Source organism: Perca flavescens, chromosome 21 (genome assembly GCF_004354835.1).
Source record: "Perca flavescens isolate YP-PL-M2 chromosome 21, PFLA_1.0, whole genome shotgun sequence".
Lineage (NCBI taxonomy): Eukaryota > Metazoa > Chordata > Actinopteri > Perciformes > Percidae > Perca > Perca flavescens.
Window position 1 is genome coordinate 767,625 of NC_041351.1, and position 22,777 is coordinate 790,401.

Below are 22,777 nucleotides of genomic sequence, written 5' to 3' on the forward strand. Positions count from 1 at the left end.
ACAAACTTATAGTGTGTAGAGCTGCAAGGATTAATCAATCTGTTTGATTCATTTAAAAACAGTGAAGTCTCTTTGATGTCAGCTTGTTAAATGTGAATATTTTCTACAACTAATCCGTTCATCTAGAAAATAATCCACACATTATTCACTGTGAAGATAATCGTAAGTCGCAGCCTTACTAGTGTGTGAATGTTTAAAGGATGTAAAAACAGCATTTAAAGTGTGATCACAAACATAAATGATGGTTAAGGTTAGCATTAGATTAATATTAATCATGTAGCTGCTATATTTCAGGTCAGGTCAGGGGGAGGGAGGGACTGATAACAAACACACACACACACACACACACACACACACACACACACACACACACACACACACACACACACACACATGCAAACACACATACACACATACAGACTCTCTCTCACACACACACACACACACACACACACACATGCAAACACACATACACATACACACTCATGCACAAACACACCCACACACACACTGTTCTTACCGTGTGAAGCAGCAACTGCTCAGCGCTGTGTACATTAGACTACACACACACTTTTATTTTTGTATCGGCAGCTACACGATTAATATAAAATAATAATTGTTGGTATGATTTTATAAATAATCTCTTATGTTAAAACATAAATGTGTCACAGTGAATCCCCAGGATGAACTGTATCTGTGGATGGCTAACACTGCATGAAAAGTGGGATTTTCGTCAGTATGCGGCACTGTAGATTGTTGTGGAACTTCAGGTTTACGACTGCACACGGCAATTTACAGGCAACACCGAAAACTACCGGAAATTGTCGGAAATTGACGTGGGCCTTGCTTGGCAGTTGTCCCCCCATCACCCCCCCTCCCTCTAATTCTAGGGGAGGCTTTAACATGTAAATGAAAATGCTGTGAGCTATACAAATGCAAATCAGGGTAGCAGGGGGAGTTTTACCCAAGGTGACATTTTTCTAAAAGGTATTAACTTAATTTTAAGAAAATCTCTCAGTATAGCCTAATTGTAGACTCTTCAATTTTAGCTTGAATTGATTTATTTAATGAAAGTATGCTAGATTAATTACTGTGTATGTCATTAGTAATGACTAATGTTATGTAAAAAAGATACACAAAATAATTTATTTCAACAATTAGTTTTAATCAGGCTTTGCCACAAAGGTAAAATGTGCATTCTATGCAGACAACATCACAGTCTCCTAGAGCTCAACCACTGTACATAGTGACATGACTACAGTCTTTGGTCTTGCTCATCCAACATTGTCTGGTGGAATGGAGACAGAGGCTCCACTGTACAGTTTTTTTAAGAGAAGTCTTTCTGCTGACACCAGAACACTGGGCTTCACATAAAGCATATCAGCTTTGTCATTGCATGACAAAGTCCCAACCATTTGTCTTCTTAATCTAGACTTCAATTGTCCTATGGTTATTAATCTTCCCCAGTATTCCATTTAAACTCACTGTAATTCACCTCCACACCAGTGTGTGCGCTGTTCGCGCCCTGCTGGTTAATCAGCTCCTCTGTCTCTCTCTATCACTCTGCCCCGCCCCCTACCCCCGCCCTCACTGCTACCATTTGAAAAAAAAGCGGCGGGAGATGAGTCCGAGAGTTAGGAGTTAGAGCAAAAGCTTCCAAAATATGGGAGTATTTAATATTTCAGGCCAACTGGTAAAAGAGTTGTCTGTACACTCTGTCAAACTTCACTTGGAAACACACAGGAGTTGTTCAAGACATTTGGAGCGGTTTTTTTCTCTCCTCCATATCACCTCCGGGGCTCCATAGATGCGCTCACAGAAAAAGACAACGTAAGTATATGATTATTAATGAAACGGCGAGCTAGTCTGTACTGTTTATTAACTCTTGATCGTACAGTGACTGTCTTTGGATGTTAAACAGGCTATTTATGTTTTAAACCTCACCAAGTTTAAACGCAAGCAGCTCAGCTGTGTGTCTGGGCAACCTGGCTGCTTTCAGCGCCATTCATTACAGAGCTAACTGGGTGAGTTGTTTTATAAAAGTATATTTTTATTATCTTGTAATTTACAGGAAGCAGTACACCGTCTTCACAACTCCGAGACAAACTGTAGCAGGCGCTACTAACCGGAGCAAGGGTAAGATTTAAAGAATATGCTTTCATTGAATGAACTTCATTAATTCTTCTGTATAAGGACATAGATATGTTAATACCACAGACGTCTGCAAAATGGACCGAATTTCAGACCGAATGCTGCCAGTTACCTACAGCTCCGAGCCGGACGCGGGTTAGGTGTGGATGGTGCTGCTTCTCGTGAGCATGGGATATTTGTTGTCTGTGCTGTGTGTGTCTCCGTTGCTTTGTACAGTTTTTTTTTTCTGATTGCGTTTGTCTTTTGTGTCAATAAAGCTCTATCTTTGAATAAACAGCACGTTCCTGGCAACCATGAAATGAATATACAACATAGCATATATGAAATAAATATATATAATACATAAATAAATAAATATATATATATATATATATATATATATATATATATATATATATATTAGGGCTGTCAAAATTAACGCGTTCATTTTTGCGCGTTTATTTTTAATATTTAACTCGTTAAAAAAAATTTACGAAATTAACGCAGCTGTGTTTGTTTACTTCATGTGGCGGCTGAGAAACGTAATACGTCTCCATAACAGCAGGCGGCGCTACTCTGTATTGTTGCCCAAGTAATGAAAACCAGCAGCTGATTGGACGAACGCGTCACATGGGTTTGTTTTCTCCGGAAATCCAAAGCCAGACTGTCATGGCGGCCGTTCAGAATACGATCTCATATTGTAATAAAATAGTTCACTGAAATATGTTTCTGAAAACATTTTAAGCGAGAAATAGGCCGTGCAGTTGCTGAATCTGTCTTCATTTCAGCTCAACAAAGGTCAGTTTAGAAGATTTTCGTCAGATTTTGAGAGACTAGTCACCTCATTCCGCTCGCCATTTCCGGGTGAGTGGGCAACATATGGAGCGCGGACCCGAAGAAAAAAAAGGTTGCTCCCACAAAGGACGTGGTCGAGCCAGAGAGAGGCCGAGGCGGGTACCGTGGGCAAAATGGTGAGCCCTACAACCCAGACCAGTGTTTGTACTGCAAGGACTTTGGACATTGGGTATGTAAATGCCCGAAGAAAAAGCAAAAAACACCTCCGACAAAGAACAACACTTGTCCCTCTGTTTGACTGAGTCCAACAGCTGAGGAAGGTAGTGCTACCACACACACACACACTCACTTCATGCAATGAAGAAATGCTTTGCACTGATACACTGTTTTTGTTTTTGCTATTATGGACAATTGATAGGTTAGAAAGTTCTGAAAAATAATCTATTCAGTTAAACCATTAACCCTTACTTATCTTCTGAAACCTAGAAGAAGATGCCTACTACTGAGTGTAAAGTTAAAGAGGTTCCACTCGCATAACTTGATTATTAGAGCTATAGATTTGACAATGAAGATTATTTGGTCATTCTATTTGGTCAATTGGGGTTACAGATCAAACAGTAAGAGAACATTTCTCTGTTCCTCTCTCCTGTACATGGGAAAAACAATTCTTGGTGTATGAAGGTTCCACTTATTTGGTTTAGGTAGTGATTTGATGTGCACTTTTAACATTGGTTTAACCTCCACACCTGACGGATTGAGAATTTCTCCTAATGTTCAACTGACGTAACCACGTTAATTCCAGTGTGGCTAAAATGAGCTCACTGAGGCGGCGTCTGTAATCAGCCCTGCCTCTGACTGCATGAAACCTGACAACCAATACATCACTCAAGGCTGCGTCTGCTTTTTATCCCTCAGGAAAAGTGTTTTGGTGCAGTGCTGTTTTCATGTAAAATGAACAGAATAGCAGCTTGTTCAGTTTAGTGTTAACAATTAGATTTTTACTTGAGCCGGTCACCTAGAATGTCTGTACACGTTCCTGATGTCACTGTAAGACTTTTGCTGCCAAAGCTATTGAAGCGTTCGTGAATATGAAACTGGCTCTGCAGTCTCCCCTGATGCTGGGACTGCCAGATCCCTAAAAACAGTTCATACAGACATACACGTACATACACATGCTTGCAATGAAGACATGCTTTCTGCACGCTACAAACACTCCCCACACGATAGACAGATCAAATGAGACGAAAAAACAGCACGACAAACAGAAATAACTTTTGGAAAATATGTCCAAGTATTCAATGTGTTTGTCTGGTGTGTATACAAATTGTCTACCATGGTGTTAATTATACAAGGGAAGAAAATTGGATTTTTAGTTGATTTGGGAGCAACAATTTGGGTTTAGTGAAGTTTTGTTCGTCAAATCAGAAGCTCTCTGGTAAACTAGGTTGTTTTTTTTCCCTTAGAGAAATGGTTAGAAGAATGGTTATCTCAGAGAAGTTCACCATTCATATGATTTGAGTATATTCAGATCCTTAGGATCCTGAACTAGATAAGAAAGGAAAACTTCCACCACAAGGATCGCCCAAAATGTTTTACTCTGGGAGGGGGGGGTCATCCAACTTTTGTATTCATGAAAAGAGCAACATTTCAAAGTGGCTTGTTTGGTGCATATTTTTCCATGTAGCTCTCAGTCTCGGCCCCCCATCAGCACCCCAGCAGATGGGTCTGACCGCATACGTGGACTTTGCTGGGGGCAAGAGGAGCACTGCTGCCCTGGTGGCTGAAAAGGGTAATTGCATTGTTTAAAAAATGATTACGTTTGGCATGACTGTTACGTGCTCCCTGCCATGCTCTCTCTTTCCTCTGTTCATCTCTGCGTGCCTGATATCTGATTGAGGGTGGCCCGGCCCCTGGATATAAGAGGCTGGGAGACAGAAATCTCTGGGGGAGACTAAAGCAGCAATGATTCTCATTTCTGTTGTTTTTTTGTTATCTTCTTTTGTGTTTTCTTGTTTTGAGGATGGAGGTCAGGTAGTCTAGTTTTCGCATCTTTGTTTCTGTTAGTTAGTTACTACTTTCTAAGTTAAGGGAAGAAGTTCTGAGTCCGACGGCCATTGATGGGTTGGCTCAGGCTTCTTCCTTTCTTTTGTTCTTTTTGGCCAGACCTCCAGACTCCCATAGTTTTGGTTTAATTATTTGTAGTTCATTTGTAAATAAACTTTGATTTACTTTAATTATTCCACGGGTTTGGTGTTGTCTAATATGTTGACGGTTATATTTAGCTTAAGTTGTGTTTGTTTGCTGTGGCTGTAACATATTTGGGGGCTCGTCTGGACCAGATATTTTATAAATATTTTAAATAACACAAAGCAACTAAATGGTGGTAGGTAATACATCTGATTTTATATACTGCTTTAGTAAAAAAAATATTTCCTGGCTGACGATGGGAGCAGCAGGATGCAAAAAAATGAAAATTACTGTTGCACTGGACATCTTGCCATGCCAACTTTGCCATAAAGGTTTCCTAAATGCCATGTATATAAATTTGTTGTCAGCTTGATTGCACGTTTTGTGTATATTTGGACTTTTATACGTTTATTCCACTTAGTTTAAACGGTGAAGTGGAGAGGCCTCATTCACCTGTTTGGAGCTGGCTGGTGAATGTGACGCGCGTAGGCCTTGCTGGATACACCGGGACATTTTTTGTGGATCTACTGATGGCTGTGGATTACTTTTTTTTTGTGTCATTGAGTTACAGCAAAATACGGATCTTTTTTCTTAACATGTCTTGCGTTTGGCGCGCCATTTCAACAGACTGTGTCGAACACTGATTGTTCACTGTTACATTTTAGTTGAATTATTCCGCCACCGTCTGTCTATTGCGTTCCAAGACAGCTGTGCTGTGATTGGCGATTGATTATTACCCAGTGTGCTTTGTTGAATGGTCTCAATGTTTTATTGTTTTATTTCATGTGAATACTAGTTTACTACAGGAGTAACTTAGTATTTGAAGTAATGCAGTAATGCAGGAAGTGTGCATTTAGTTTCCATGCTTATTGTGTTTCCCCAACAATGTTAGTGAGTAAATCTACTGAAATGGCCACCACAACAGAGGAGTGGGATGCGTCAGATGAGAAAGCAGAGGTTAAGGCGCGTATCTCATAGCTGTAAACAAACAATGGGCATCTATACGTCTTTACCAAGCGCAAACCAGGATAGAAAGCATCAATGAAATGTTGGGGATGGTCATGCCTCTTTTCCTAATCATTTTGGAGGGTCATACAAAATGTATTGTCGGTGAAGGGAGGGTCAAGTCTTTTTTGACAAAAGGTCCCAAAACTCCTCCGGTGGCTCCTTAAACAAATAACGAACAGTCCCTTAGCTGCTACCATAGGACGCCCAATCTAAGCAAATAAGAGGGGGCAGATGGGTAAGGGTATGATACAAGACCATGTAATGAGAGTGGGGGCAAAACAGGATAAAAAAGGAACAAGAAATGCACAGTAATAATAAAAACAGAGGGAGCATTTAGAAAATGCAAGCACAATTTCAAGTCAGGTTCCTCCCCCCCAGCAGCTAGCTGGCTAACTCCAAAAGACGGTGAGTTATCATAAAAGTACAACTTGTAATTACAAAATATGAATATTAACACACACAGATAGTTGTTTTGGTATTTTAAGTGTGTATGAGATTGTTATAAAGCATCATTTTGACTTTATTTAGCTTCAAAGTTTCCGTTAAATATTATAAATATAAATAATAATAATTAAATTAAATATAATATAATAAATTCTGTTTATTTGATCCAAAATAAAAGCCTAAAGAAAAAACACTTCCAGTCCTTAATTTCACAATAGAAGCTTCAGCACGAAACGCTTTAATTCACCATCTCAAAAGATTTATTTTTAGTATTTTTTACAGTTATATAGGCAGTTTAAAGGAGAACTCCAAGCCAATTTTTACATGAATCTTGATCGCTATAAATAGGCGAGTACTGTCAATAGAGAAAAAAAATGAACAAAATGAGTGCTAGCAAACTGGAGTTGCTGCAGCTAATGGCCAGAGCTCCTTGTTAGCTAAAAAGGCAGTTGTGGGGGCATCTTAAAAAGAGTGCCTTTGTTCCTCATAACAGACACTAAATACAATTAAAATGTCTGCGCAACATGAACAGGGCCATTACTTGACAACAAGATGAGTTTTCAACACCACATCCTGTCTCGATCCTGCCGGTAGCTACTAGCTCGGCCTGCTAGCTGCTAGCTGCCGTCCGAGATGAGTGTGTTCAGCCATGCTTTGGTGATCATCACGCAGCAGTTCTGTGTGTAGAAACACAAAACCCTGGGTTAAACCTGAAGTTAAGGCCAATTCTCGCTTTGTAGTACAGGCCTCAGGTAGTCTGGTTTTCGCGGCTTTGTTTCTGTTAGTTAGTTACTACTTTTTAGTTTAGGGGGGGAAGTTATGGGTCCGACGGCCCTAGATGGGTTGGCTCAGGCTTCTTCCCTTCTTTTGTTCTTTTTGGCCAGACCTCCAGACTTCCATAGTTTTGGTTTAATTAACCGTAGTTAAGTTGCAAATAAATTTTGATTTATTTTAATTATTTCTCGTGTTTGGTATTATTCAATATGTTGATAAGCAAATATAGCCTAAGTTGTGTTTGTTTTTCTGTGGCTGTAACACAAAAAAAGATTACATTTTAAATAAAAAACTAACACTGAATTTAGTTTAAAGGTTTTTTATTTCAAATTTCTCCCTATTTTATTGTAATTTCACTTTTTCAAATCATCATTTTAACTTTGCTTTTTGATTTTTATATATTAATTATATATATATATATATATATATATATATATATATATATATATATATATATATATATATATATATATATATATATATATATATATATATATATATATATATATATATATATATAATTTGAAATCTTTGCATATTCTCCTTTGGCTGCTAATTTTAATTATGAATAAAAATATCCTCCATAGAAGAGTGAAGTCATCAGATCATCTTAATAATCAGCTTCTTATTTATTGTCACCGTACAGCAGATAAAGATTCATATTAGTTTCAAACCTCGTCCAAACATCAACTGGCTGTCCTGAACTACGAAGATTTTTTACGAAGACTATTGCACAGGACGGATCTTCATGCTGATGGTCTTCAGGGAGTAGTTACGACCTTTCCAAGTGAACCACTCCACTCCAATATAATAGAGAGTGTTGTCCTCCCCCCAACGATAAACACCGTTTGGATTTGTAGCGTGACAGTTGTTGTACCAGAATGCCCCCACGAATAATTTGGCACAGTTCCCCTCCCAGGAGTCCAAGTCTTTGTCGAAGGTGGAGAACCTCTGTCTGTTGTGATAACTCAGGGAGTCTCCTACAGAAACACAACAAGTGTATAATCACAACATTATGATACAACTAACAATGATCTATGTTTTTGGAGTGTATTTACTCCAGTATAGAGAACCCTGTTCTGCCTGTCTGTGTCAAAGGAAGTTTAACCGCACCGCGACCCGTTTCCCCTCGCCATGATATTATATTGCTGCGTGGAGTAACTGCACTCGCGACTGCTCTATCAGCATTGACATGATTCCCTGTAACTTATTTTCGTCCGTTTGAACCTCAACTCTGCAAACCTGTATTGGCTCTAAGCCCCACTTTCTGTCAACACACAGAAAGGATGGACAAGACTGAGCTTACACGCTCTCAGGTACAGAAATTTGGCACCGTTTGATACGCAAATCGGTCTTCTGTATTACTGCCGTAATTTGGTCAGTACCATAAAAAGTTCAGGATACCGTACCCAACACTAAACCTGATTAACAATCATTGATATTGTTTTTTTGTTCTTAAATTCCTTCATTAAAACAGAATCAGATAAACATATGAAATATAAACAGAGAACTGATTTGATTTTTCAGCAACTCGTATAACTCTTTGTGTATTTGTTTAGGGACAAGTATGTAGCATAAACCAATGGCTGAAATTCTCGTCCTTAATGTGGAAACCTCACCTGCTCCTCCATCAGTGAATCCAGAAACATACAGTGGGTATCCGTAGGACTCTGGGTCGATGGAGAACGAGGAGTAACGAGCAAACGCTTTGTTTCCTTCAAAGTCCTCCATGTCGACCAGCAGCTCGTACCTTTTCGTGTTAGTCAGGTAGAAGAGAGACTGGAGACCTGAAAACAAACATAAACATTTAGAAACAGTTTCATGAAGACATGACTGTTAGTTTGGTTTCATTTCTCACCGAGCCAGTACTCTCCAGCAGGGTTACCAAAGCCGGTCTTGTATTGATCCCAGCCCCTGTAGAAGTTCACCGTGCCGTCCATCCTCCTCTGGAACACCTGGGGGAGGGCGGGGGTGTTAACTAGCTAAACACACAAGATATCTGACAGCTCTCATGTTTCCAGACAACAAGGCTTTTACTGGAATGTGATTTATTGTGAAGGAACTACAGGAAGTGTTGACTTTAGTTAAAATACTCACCGTCCACCGTCCTCCTTCTGAGACCATGTCACAGTACACCTACACACACACACACACACACACACACACACACACACACACACATAAACACACACACAGGTATTAGGTAATGGGATACTTTAACTACAACTGTATGAAAATGTACTTAAATCAGTTCTACTACTTCACCCGCCGAATACTGGACCAGAGTCCCACCCCTTCACCAAACTAGCTGATTTGGCATTAGTATCCAAACACCTGCTCTGTTGCCGTCCATTACCCAAACTAACTTAGTCACATAACAGTAACATTGCTGAATGATGTTGTCACATTCAGTCATTAAGTTGGAGAGTCTTCCTGGAGCCTGAACAGGTAAGTGATCAATATCCCTCTGAAAACCCATTAGGTACCAACCTGAAAGAAAGTTGTTTTTCTACTGTACTGATTACAATGCACCAGAGGTGCATCAAGTAACGAAGTACAAATACTTTGTTCCCTTACTTAAGTAGAAATTTTGGTTATCTATACTTTACTGAAGTAATTATTTTACAGCAGACTTTTTACTTCTACTCCTTACATTTTCATGCAATTATCTGTACTTTCTACTCCTTACATTTTAAAAATAGCTGCTGCTTTTTCAGTTCGGCTTGTTTTCATTCTGGCTCGTCATCGTTCAAAAACACACACAAAAAAAAACCTATCCAAATCGCTCCCTCCGGATAGAGCGAATTTGATTGTGGTTGGATGAGAAGTAAAAACATATACCATTCCGACACCCTATTGGTTTGTACGCGATCCATCACACCTGCACAGACCTGGTGTTAATACGCCACCGGTGCTTTAACGACCGTTATCTACCAGACCGAATAGCAACTCGGATTTCGGTGCCTTATTTAGGTGTCACTTATATGACTGCGCATCTCTGATGCTCCGAAAATGGACGTTAGAGGGAACTGAAACACGGGACGCTAGTTAACACTACAGTTGGCAGCAGCTAACGTTAGCCTATGGTTAGCTAGCAGCTGGAGTAAACACGGTTAAAATTCTGAGAGCTAAACGGTGTAAAAGTGTGTCTGTATTTCACTGGAGAGGATTGTAACACCAGCCTGTAGCTGCCGTTGTCTGAAAAACACAGAAGAGATGTGTCACCTTTTTCAGCACTTCTGTATGATTTTAATATAACATTATTATAGTCATTATGGCTTTTAGAAAAACGTTTTTTGTGGAAGTGGGGTTAAGCTTTTGTCCTTAATTGCATTTTTTCTCCCTTACATCAGGGGTCTTCAACGTTTTTTAAGCCAAGGACCCCTTAACTTAAAGTGAGATGTAGCAGGGACCCCCTACTACATATTGTATGAAATTAAGTTGCATATTAAACTGGCCCTACAATAACTGTTAGGGCAACCTAAAGCCTTTTTACATACCCTTTTTTCATAAGCTATTGAAATATTAATTGTTGGCATGATTTTATAAATCATATTTTAATGTTACATATGTGGCACAGTAAATCTAGGATTAACTGTATCTGTGGGCTGATATCTTAGGGACTCCCTTACCTATAGGCCAGTAAGCCTATCATCAGTGGGGATTTATATTTGCTAATAATATGTTGGAATTATGTTAAGGCATTTAATAATAATAATTATACATAATATTTTTAAAGACTAAAAAATTTACAATAATTTGGAAGCCCCCTTGCAATGACTCTGAGGACCCCCTGTTGAAGATCTCTGCCTTACATTACTTTTACTTTATACTTTAAGTAGTTTTGAAACCAGTACTTTTACACTTTTACTTAAGTAAAAAGCTTGAGTTGATACTTCAACTTCTACAAAAGTCTTTTCAAACCCTAGTATATATACTTCTACTTGAGTAATGAATGTGAATACTTTTGACACCTCTGCAATGCACTGCATACTGGATTTGAAAATGTTCGGTTAAGTTGGTCTAGCCTTATTAAACTTGGGTTATTAATTTGTAGGAGACAACATAGCCTATATTTATTTATTTAGCACCAACGCTGTCGCTCTCCACTCTGTCTTTGGTGCTGAAACATTTTAACTAGACTGGAAAGCTGTTTTCTTTGTTCTTTAATACAACAAAGACAATGTCAGACAAATTAGATTTTTATTGGACATAGGCTAACTTGGCTCAACAAGTGACACATTACAACATGGATTTATAGATGTTTTAGAATTTATTTTAAACAAATCAGTTGATAGCAGGGGGGCCCCGTGATGAAGCTCTGCCCCCACTGTGCTGAGTCTAGCTCCGCCCCTGTTGTTAGTCCTGTTCAGTTCAAGTACTTCAACAACAAACTTTTTTGAGGTCATTTCTTAATGTAAACATTAACCTGGTGCATTATTAAAAAAAAATTGGTGAGGGTTGCTTCTTGGTTTCACAATTTACAGCAGAAGTTCTCTGAGAATCTCTTTTATATCAAAGAGAAACTGGTATTGTGACCGAAATTTCCCTAATTTGACTTATATCAAATCAGAAATATAATTGAATGAGGACATTGTGAATCAAAATTGTGAAATCATAAGTGATACCAAGCCCTGATCTGAAGTTCAACCTGCGTCCCAGAGAGGATGAAGTGTACCTGGACAGAAGGCGTGGGTCCGAAGGGATAGATGGTGTACACTCCACTGGGTCGGCTGTTATCATTATTATAAATGTCACTGCAGTCTAATGGCAGATCGAGCTGCTGGCAGCTGACCAACAGGGGGGCCAGCAGGAGGAGGACGACTGATACCAGCTGGAACAGAAGAGATGTTTTCATTTAGTTTATTCAGATGTTATCACTCTTATTTGGTGTTGGTATTGCATCCCTGTCCAAAATTTGCGGCCACAAATGATTAAAATTAGTTTGCCAAACTATCAGATATATAAAGTTGTAAATTTACCTTCATGGTCAGATTTCAGCAGAAGTGATCTGATGAAGATCCTGATGTCAGTGTGTCTCGACGCTCTGATGTCTCTGGTGTCTCACACTTATTTATACTGTTAAGATTAATAAGTTACTGAGCAGCTGCTGTTTCACACCGATAAAACATGTCCTTGAGTGTGTGTGTGTCTGACATGGCTTACACAATGTCGACACCCAAATCTGACACGCCAGCACTTTTTAGGACCTTAATTTAAGACGTTAAAGGACCAAAGAGACAACTTTGTACTTTTGAGTAAAGCAGGTGTCTTCAATGATTTTTAAACCAAGGACCCCTTAACTGAAACAGAGACGGAGCAGGGACCCCCTACTACATATATTGTATACAAGGAAGATGCATATTAAACTGGGCCTACAATAACGTGGTTAGCACTTCTGCCTCACAACAAGGTTATGGGTTCGAACCCAGGTCTTTTCAGGCCTTTCTGTGTGGAGTTTGCATGTTTCCCCCGTGCTTGCATGGGTTTCCTCTGGGTGTTCCGGTTTCTTCCCACCATAAAGACATGCATGCAACTAGGACTACAGTTGTAAATTGGCCGACTCTCTAACACTGGCGCATTTACAGAAATGTTGATTAATGTGCATTGTCCTAATGAAATAAATCTAATTAAAAAAAAATAATAATAATTGTTGGCATGAGTTTATAAATAATCTGTTATGTTAAAACATACATGTGGCACAATGAATCCTCAGGATGAACTGTATCTGAGGATGGCTGCCTTAGTGACTACCTTACCTATAGGCCAGTAAGCCTATCATCAGTGGGGATTTATATTTGCTAATTATACAGTATGTTCAAATAATTTGGAGGTCCCGTTGCAATGACTCTGAGGACCCCCTAGGGGTCCCAGACTGTTAAAGATCTCTGGATTAAAGACTTGGTTTTATGCAGCAGGCGATATGAGGGCGGGTACTGTCTCCCTTGTTAGAAAAACAACAAAATTGCATGATCCTGAGTGTTAAAAATATGTTAAAACAGCATTTAAAGTGTAATCACAAACATAATTATTATTATTATTATTATTATTATTATTATTATTATTATTATTATTATTATTATTATTATTAAAAGGTTTATTTAGATAGAGACAGATACAAAAAACATAGATAAGCTTCAACAGTCATCTGATATATGTATCATAGTGTTTTTAGCCGAAGCTAATTCACGACACTTTTGGTTAAAAATAAAAATACAGATTTACATTATTAAAAATGAGACAAAGATGAAATAAAATGGAATGAAATGAAAAAGAAAGGAAGTATACAGAGAAAGCACAGTATAAAAACTAAATATGAGAGCAAGATTGTTCCCAAATTAACCACAATTTGTTTTTGTTTTTTTGAAAATGGCTAATGTTGGGATACATTTCAAGTGGTCTGGCAGAGAGTTCCATAATGTTGCCCCTTTTACTGAAAAGGCATTTTGGGAAAATTATGTTTTACGGGAAGGGAGTCGGGGTGGGGAGGGGTTGCAGTTTGGTGGGCTGGGGATCTCATCGCTGCTCTTTGCAGATGATGTGGTCCTGATGGCATCATCGGCCTGCGACCTTCAGCACTCACTGGATCGGTTCGCAACCGAGTGTGAAGCGGTTGGGATGAGGATCAGCACCTCTAAATCGGAGGCCATGGTTCTCAGCAGGAAACCGATGGAATGCCTTCTCCAGGTAGGGAATGAGTCCTTACCCCAAGTGAAGGAGTTCAAGTACCTTGGGGTTTTGTTCGCGAGTGAGGGGACAATGGAGCGGGAGATTGGTCGGAGAATCGGCGCAGCGGGTGCGGTATTGCATTCAATCTATCGCACCGTTGTGACGAAAAAGAGAGCTGAGCCAGAAGGCAAAGCTCTCGATCTACCGGGTCAGTTTTCGTTCCTACCCTCACCTATGGTCATGAAGGCTGGGTCATGACCGAAAGAACGAGATCCAGGGTACAAGCGGCGAAATGGGTTTCCTCAGGAGGGTGGCTGGCGTCTCCCTTAGAGATAGGGTGAGAAGCTCAGTCATCCGTGAGGAGCTCGGAGAGCCGCTGCTCCTTTGCGTCGAAAGGAGCCAGTTGAGGTGGTTCGGGCATCTGGTAAGGATGCCCCTGGGCGCCTCCCTAGGGAGGTGTTCCAGGCACGTCCAGCTGGGAAGGAGGCCTCGGGAAGACCCAGGACTAGGTGGAGGGATTATATCTCCAACCTGGCCTGGGAACGCCTCGGGATCCCCCAGTCGGAGCTGGTTAATGTTGCTCGGGAAAGGGAAGTTTGGGGTCCCCTGCTGGAGCTGCTCCCCCCGCGACCCGACACCGGATAAGCGGACGAAGATGGATGGATGGATGGATGGGAAGGGATGCTGCAATTGCCTTTTAACGCTGGTCGGGTGGTGGATCTGGTACCACTTTGCTGTCTTGTTATTGTTTTGCAAAGGGGTGGGGGGTGGGGGGGCAGCATTATTTAGCCATTTGAAGACCAATTTGACAAAATGCAGAGAGATGAAATTAGCAAAATTTAAAATCTTATGTTTGCCTAGAATTTGGCAGTGATTATACCTTATTCTCTTCTGGTCCAGGATTATAAAGACACTCTATGGCCTTAAGTTATGTCTGGTGTAGCTTGGGACCATGTGGTTAAGCCATACGATATGTGTAAAAGAATCATAGAATAAAAAAATAAATAAAAGCACAGCCAAGAGTCAGGCAGTTTCTTATCATCATAAAACAGCCCAAGTTAGCCTTAATTAATTTCCTTTGGGATTAATTAAAGTATCTCTATCTATAATGGTTTCACAGATTTTCTTGATATAACTTTTGAAATTCAACTGATATATAATTATAATTATTCCCAGATACTTCATTTCAGGTACATGTTCAATAAACTCCCCATTCATTTGTACATTCAAGTGTTGTGTTAGAGATATTTTTTAAATGGAAAAACAGACAAAGTTTGTTTTTTTAGTATATAAAGTTAAACAAGATGAGGCCAGCCAAGATGATATTTTGTCTAAGTTGGCATTTAGTATGTCAGCAACAGAAGTAGAGGTATTACCAGATGCATACATCACTGTGTCATCTGCATACATCTGTAGACCTGGTTAAGGTTAGCATTAGATTTATATTAATCATGTACAGTAGCTGCTACAGGTCAGGTCAGGGGAGGGAGTGACTGATAAAAAAATAAGTCTGCGTGTGTGTAGTCTCATGGCCACAGCGCTGAGCAGCTGCTGGTTCACACAGGTGTGTGTGTGTGTGTGTGTGTGTGTGTGTGTGTGTGTGTGTGTGTGTGTGTGTGTGTGTCTGTCTGTGTGTGTGTGTGAGTCTGTGTGTGTGTGTGTGTGTGTGTGTGTGTGTGTGTGTGTGTGTGTGTGTGTGTGTGTGTGTGTGTGTGTGTGTGTGTATACAGTAGTTAGTTATTACCATGTTTAGCCTAACGTAGCCTCACTGTATTCTTTCAATGCAGTCAGCACAGTAAAAGCAGCTGGCGTCAAGTGCAGCAGTCCAAAAGGAGGTCAGTCCTCCAAGTCAGGAAGTAAGCTGAGGGCGTCAGCAAGCTTTAGGAAAGGGTTCCATGTCACTAGGAATGTCGAGATAGAGGCTTTCAACGAAGATCTAAGCTTCTACAGCTTCAGATAATCAAGCAACTCCTTAATACAACCGTGTGTAGGGGGTTGGGGAAGCTTCCAGTTGAGCAGCATCAATCTCTGAGCTAGCAGAGTTGTAAACGCGAGGGCCCGCCTCAGTGCAACAGGGAGGTCAGCGTCAGGGGAAAAGGGTTAGGGGGAATAATGGGCCCGTAGGCTCTACTAATGGTATCAAAAATGTTCAACCAAAAAGTTGTTAATTTGGGGCAAGACCAGAACATATGAGTATGGTTGGCAGGGGAGTGGTTACACCTGTTACAAGCGTCCGGGACAGCGGAGTATATTTTAGACAATTTTGCATTTGTATGGTGAAGTTTATGAAGGACCTTGCATTGGATTAGGCCATGATGAGCACATATGGAGGAAGAATGGACCATAGCCTTAAAAACTTTTCCGTCATTTTGATAGTGGGTTATCATGCTTTGAACCAGTACTTGCTATCTTAAGTCTTTCCCTTCTGTCTGTCGTCCCCCCCCTCGTCATTTTCTGAAGGGTCATAGGCACACTTTGGAAACTTGTGTTGATTTCTCCTGAACGGTGGGTGAATGAGGCCCAGGTAGGAGATCTATTAAAGAACCAAATGAAATGTGAATACAGAATGAGGAGAAACACACTTATAGTGTGTAGAGCTGCAATGATTAAACAATTAATCCGTTTGATTAATTTAAAAATAGTTAAACTTCTTTGATGTCAGCTTGTTAATGTGAATATTTTCTACAACTAACCCATTCATCTAGAAAATAATCCACACATTATTCACCGTGAAGATAATCGTAAGTCGCAGCCTTACTAGTGTGTGAATGTTTAAATGATATAAAAACAGCATTTAAAGTGTGATCACAAACATAAATGATGGTTAAGGTTAGCATTAGATTAATATGAATCATGTAGCTGCTATAGTTCAGGTCGGGGTGAGGGACCAATAATAAATAACACGTCTGTGTGTGTCATCTGATGCACACAGCGCTGAGCAGCTGCTGCTTCACACGGGTAAGAACAGTGTGTGTGTGTGTGTGTGTGTCTGTCTGGGTGTGTGTCTGTGTGTATATGTGTGTGTGAGTTTGTGTGTGTGTGTATATGTGTGTGTGTGTGTATTTGTGTGTGTGTGAGTCTGTGTGTGTGTAACCGATAACACTATACATGGGTGGAAACATGTCCTTGAGTGTGTGCATGTCTGCCATTGGCTAACATAATGTTGGCATCCAAATCTGACACACCAGCACTTTTTAGGGACTCGACTCCATTAAAGGACCAAAGAGACAACTTTGTACTTACCAAAGTCATTTTGGGGTACCATGGTTCTGGAGACAGCTACACGCAGCAACACCACAGGCCAAGCAATCGGCCCGCTCCAAACAGGCACATCTTCAACCGCCACTGTACTAGTTTTCATAATGAAGGGTATTTTCAGCAATATTTTAATGATTTAATACAGTTAAATTCATTTTTTCTCACTGTTTTTGTTATTTCTACCCCAAACTCCATTATAAATCTCAGTGTTTCTGTGGGCTTTTGTAATGGGAAAATTACATTTAAGCATAATTCCTTATGTTTTTTATGTTTTATTTGTACTTTAATTCTCTCACAAATGCTGAAAGAGTTTATCTCATTTCCTACATGTAGATTTTGATTTTAACTTTGTGAGACATCCAGTCTGGAACATAATGTGAGCAGTGTTTGTCTGAACAGATAGGGGCTACAAAGTCACCCTAAAACTATCTCTAGTTCTCCCATGCCAGTTGAGATGTAACTGGGGGGTGAAATTCATACAGGGAGGAGGAGGTGAGATGACTCCAAGATGTCTCTTGTATTTCTCTGATTATCTTCATGTGTATCAGATTGCCTGTAAGAACTGTAGCGTCATAATAAGCATAAGTGTGTGTGTGCTGTCACTCTGAAGATGTATATAAGCCTGGTGTTCTGTTCACTCATTGGAGAAACTGACTCCACACTGGTCTGTGGCCTTTTGTGAAATCATGTTGCTCCTATATTTGCAAATATATATTTTTAATAAAATACAAAAAACCTAACATGGTTTAGTTTCCTACTCTCTTATTTGTTACACTTTACTAATCTTTGAAAACTCTACCACTGCTGCAAAGGAAACTTCCACTACAAACCTGGTGTCAGAAGTGGGATCATGTGCGAGAGTCAGATAAGAGAAACTCCGTGGGTGACTGAGGACTCGCAATCTGAGATCCAACGATCTTCGCCTCTACCTCGCCCAAAAAATCATTCAGAGAGAGAGGATCAGAAACCACGGAGGGCTCTACTGACTCCGCCATGATCTTAAGACGGAAGCAATTCCAAGCAGCAGAGTAAGCAAACTCTAATTGAAATTAAGAGTGATTTGAATTGGCTGTTGAAAATTCCAGAAACAAATACTGATGTTGGAAACTGAAATAGATTAATAACCATTTTGGGGTTTTTGTATATAAAAAAAATTTTTTTTTTTTTTTTTGTATATAAACTTGGGTAATTACATTTGGGCTCATTCTAGCAGTATTTGTAGAACTATCATTCTAGCAGTAATTCTAAACCAGATATCTCTCCACACGTGTGTGATTTTTTTTATAGATTTTGGGAATAAATCTAATTAGATTTTGAAGTAAATCTAATAAACAGTTTTTCAGAAACTGTTCGGTTTTTGTGCGTGGATTTTCCGAAATAAGATAGAATCTGGCCTTGTAGCGACAGCTACTCATAAGATAAAGAAGTGCTTCTCCCAATAAAATGGGTAATGGATCGAGCAAGATCCCAATCACACGGGAGCCGTGGTGGATGAGATTGTGTAGAAATATGGTTCAGAATGTCAAAATATTTTGGGTTTCCTTTAAGTTCGGGCAAATTGAGTAAATGTTGAAACAGGAATTAGAAGAACAAGAGGTAAAACTAATGAAAAAAGACAAAATTAAGACAGGATTTAAAGCTACCGAGTACAGGAAAAACAAAGAATCTTTTAACATATAGATAAAAGAGGTAGTGATTCAGGGAAAGAATGCAAAACACACATACACCAATAAGCTCCTCTTCAGTTCTACAACCTAACCAAAGCCCATGTTCTGAGCTTTCTCTAAAAACCATGGAAGACAAGCTGGACAAATGGTCTTTGCTGAAGCAATATAAACTGTTAAGAGTTAAGAGGTTGATTCAAATAAATAAGAAAACCCTCTTCTATTGGGAAATGAATATGAAAAATTGAATATGAACTTTTTTTATGCTTTTCTTTTTGTCATCTTCAACGTCTTAGTGTGAGGCCTCTAAAATAATCAGAGGCCGACTCTTTTCTATTGGTCTACGTGGGTGTCACATAACAGTCGAATTTCTTAGACAGACAGACAGACAGACAGACAGACAGACAGACACACAGACTCACTTCAACTGGACTGAAGGCAGAGTTAGTTAAATTTTACAGAAAGTGAGAAATCAATAAATCAAATGTTTAAAATGAAAGAATTCTCCTCTTCAGGTATCTCTCAGGTAAATGTTCATGTTGTCAGACAGAGTGGATCTTAAATGGTCTTAAAGCAGCAGAAAACTATCTTTAAAATGCACACAAGGGGGCGCCACCGTCTCACAGTTCCCACTAGTTTCTACCTCTGAGACTCGGTGGTTGGTGCAGACATGAGCACACAAACACATTGAACATTATTATGAAATACACAATAAATTAAATTAAATTAATTAATTACCTGGCTTGCAATTGTGCTTGCATTTTCTCAATGCTCTCTCTGTTTTTTAATTATTTCTGTGCATTTCTTGTTCCTTTTTTTCTTTTTTTTCTTCTTGTGTCCTGTTTTGCCCCCACTCTCATTACATGGTCTTGTATCATACCCTTACCCATCTGCCCCCTCTTATTTACTTAGATTGGGCATCCTATGGTGGTAGCTAAAGGTTCTTTAAAGGGGTGATAGAATGCTTGTACAGGGTATTTCACACTGTTCCTTAAGGTCTCCTAACAGGGTATGTAACATTGGTTGGGCTAACAATGGCCTGAGTGCTGTTTAATGCTCCCTAATGCTACCCTGTTAAATAGGCCTGAGTGAAACAAGAGCTTTTCTGCCTTATATGGTCTTCTCATGAATATTTAGATAAGCTGCGCGCTGATTTGTTGAGCAAACCACATACACATACACGGGAGACGAGACAGACATGTCGGACTTCAGGAGCTGCGCTCCATACCCAGGGCAAAGTCACCGTTTCTGGGTCACTGGACTACCGGGGTTCGTGGAGCTCCGCGGCCAGCTGCCGACTACCGGCATAACTATAGTATATTTACAGTCTGAATTTCGTCAAGGCACTTATATCACAGCTACCCTAAAGGTCTTACAAAGTTAACACTTTTGTCTGGTTTCAATTTAATGCATTTTTGTGAATTTGAGGGGTCTCATTAGGAAGAGCAGCTATCTAACTATGTGTCCATTTAAACCAATGGGAAAAGATTGTGGCTAGCTAGCTACACTTTCGGCATAACTATAGTATATTTACACTTTGAATTTCATCACGGCACTTATATCACAGCTACCCTAAGGTCTTACAAAGCTAACACTTTTGTCTGATTTCAATTTAATGCATTTATGTGAATTTGAGGGGTCTCGTTAGCAGGAGGCTAGCTAGCTCTCATTGATAGAGCTCCATCCAGCTCACTGCGGGCTCTATCAATGAGATTCGCGGACAACAGGCGTTTATTTCCCAGATTGTTTGTTTAAATAACTCAACGCACATATCCATTGTAAGATTAAGTGGAACCTGTGGTAAGAGGATGCAGGTGTAACAAGCTCGTTGACAACGCTCTCCCTCACACACACCGGCCTTTTAGCAGGAAGAGGGGAGGGAGAGCAGCGAGCTGCAGGCCCTGGAGCTCCGTCAGGGCCTCGGCATTTGTTAGTCCAGTAACCCAGAAACGGTGACTTTGCGCAGGTATGGAGCACCGCAGGCTGCCGGCCGTGACAGAGCTCCATCTAGCTCACAGCGGGCCGGGGTCTGTGAAGGAGGACACGGCCGAGGCAGCAGTGGCCGCTGTCACATTAGCCTGCTGAGCTCCTGAACTCCGACACATAGACAAAATTTGCCATCTATTTTCGTAAAACGTCACATATTTGACCTCTACATAGTTGATTTCTCGCATAAAAAAGTCTCAGAAGTGAATTTAGTAATTAAAGTAAAAAGTCTCTTCTGTCTCAGATGTGTTGCAGACACAATTAGAGCCATGCCCTGTTGCAGCCTTGTTTGGAGCCCTCCCTGAGACTATCAAATTATCCAGGTCTAAATCAATTTCTTTTTCTCATAGCTAGGAGGTTAATCTTGATTCACTGGAAAGCTAACCGTCCTCCCTCACATTCCTTATGGATAAGAGATGTGCTATTGTTCTTAAAACTTGAAAATATTAGACACTTGAAGAGAGGTGCTGTGTCAAAATTTGATAGAATCTGTCAGCCTTTTCTTTCTTATGTTGACTCCGTTGACCTCCAGCCTCCAGAGGCTTCATAATCCAGAAACTGTCATGATGTAGCCTATAGCCTGCTGATACTGATCCTCGACCTTATCCTTTACACACTTGTTTTTGTCATAAGACCATAACCATATTTTTTTAATTATTATTATTTATTTTTTTGGGTTGTTGTTGTTGTTGTTGTTGTTTTGTTTTCATCTGTTTTGTTTGTTTTTTCTCTCCTTTATAGTTATAGTTTAGCTTAACTTCCTTTATTGATTAGCACAGCCTAAGCTGGGTGGGTGGATGGTTGGGAGGGGAGGATGTGGGTCTGGTTTATAATTGTCTCTTTACTGATATGTATTTTTATTTTTTAATAGACTATTGTAAATATAAATAGCATGAATCTATACTATTACATACATATTATAATTACAGATTATTTTCTAAATAAACCATGGAGAAACACCTTTATTTTTTTGTTTCTAAGATTAAAAATAGAAAAATAAAGTGCCGGTTTAACTAGAAACAGTCAGACAGGATCAGACAGAAAGCCTCTTTTTTATTATGTTATGTTTGTTTCTGTATTTATTGTGTATTTCATAATAATGTTCAACGTGTTTGTGTGTTCATGTCTGCACCAACCACCGAGTCTCAGAGGTAGAAACTAGTGGGAACTGTGAGACGGTGGCGCCCCCTTGTGTGCATTTTAAAGATAGTTTTCTGCTGCTTTAAGACCATTTAAGATCCAGTCTGTCTGACAACATGAACATTTACAGTACAGGCCAAAAGTTTGGACACACCTTCTCATTCAATGCGTTTCCTTTTTATTTTCATGACTATTTACATTGTAGATTCTCACTGAAGGCATCAAAACTATGAATGAACACATATGGAATTATGAACTTAACAAAAAGATGTGAAATAACTGAAAACATGTCTTATATTTTAGTTTCTTCAAAGTATCCCCCTTTGCTCTGATTACTGCTTTGCACACTCTTGGCATTCTCCTGATGAGCTTCTAGAGGTAGTCACCTGAAATGGTTTTCCAACAGTCTTGAAGGAGTTCCCAGAGATGCTTAGCACTTGTTGGCCCTTTTGCCTTCACTCTGCGGTCCAGCTCACCCCAAACCATCTCGATTGGGTTCAGGTCCGGTGACTGTGGAGGCCAGGTCATCTGGCCCAGCACTCCATCACTCTCCTTCTTGGTCAAATAGCCCTTACACAGCCTGGAGGTGTGTTTGGGGTCATTGTCCTGTTGGAAAATAAATGATGGTCCAACTAAACGCAAACCGGATGGGATGGCATGTTGCTGCAGGATGCTGTGGTAGCCATGCTGGTTCAGTATGCCTTCAATTTGGAATAAATCCC

At 39.9% G+C, this 22,777-nt stretch overlaps 1 protein-coding gene across 1 annotated transcript; it reads right to left on the minus strand.

The window, feature by feature from the left end:
• Positions 1 to 8,018: 8,018 nt before the first annotated feature.
• Positions 8,019 to 9,481, minus strand: LOC114548409 (microfibril-associated glycoprotein 4-like). The gene is made up of 4 exons (XM_028568359.1): positions 9,436 to 9,481; positions 9,197 to 9,293; positions 8,958 to 9,125; positions 8,019 to 8,318 (listed from the first exon to the last, which is right to left on the minus strand). Exons 1-4 carry the CDS (start codon positions 9,460 to 9,462, stop codon positions 8,065 to 8,067), a joined length of 546 nt encoding a protein of 181 aa, XP_028424160.1. The 5' UTR covers positions 9,463 to 9,481; the 3' UTR covers positions 8,019 to 8,064.
• Positions 9,482 to 22,777: the final 13,296 nt, after the last annotated feature.

What these genes read in the sequence shown, in the direction of transcription:
- LOC114548409 (XM_028568359.1), bottom strand. Translation starts at nt 9,462, where the DNA reads ATGGTCTCAGAAGGAGGACGGTGGACG. An exon ending in TGCTGGAGAGTACTGGCTCG is followed by an intron (nt 9,126 to 9,196) that starts GTGAGAAATGAA and finishes GTTTGTTTTCAG; the next exon opens with GTCTCCAGTCTCTCTTCTAC. An exon ending in ATTCACTGATGGAGGAGCAG is followed by an intron (nt 8,319 to 8,957) that starts GTGAGGTTTCCA and finishes GTGTTTCTGTAG; the next exon opens with GAGACTCCCTGAGTTATCAC.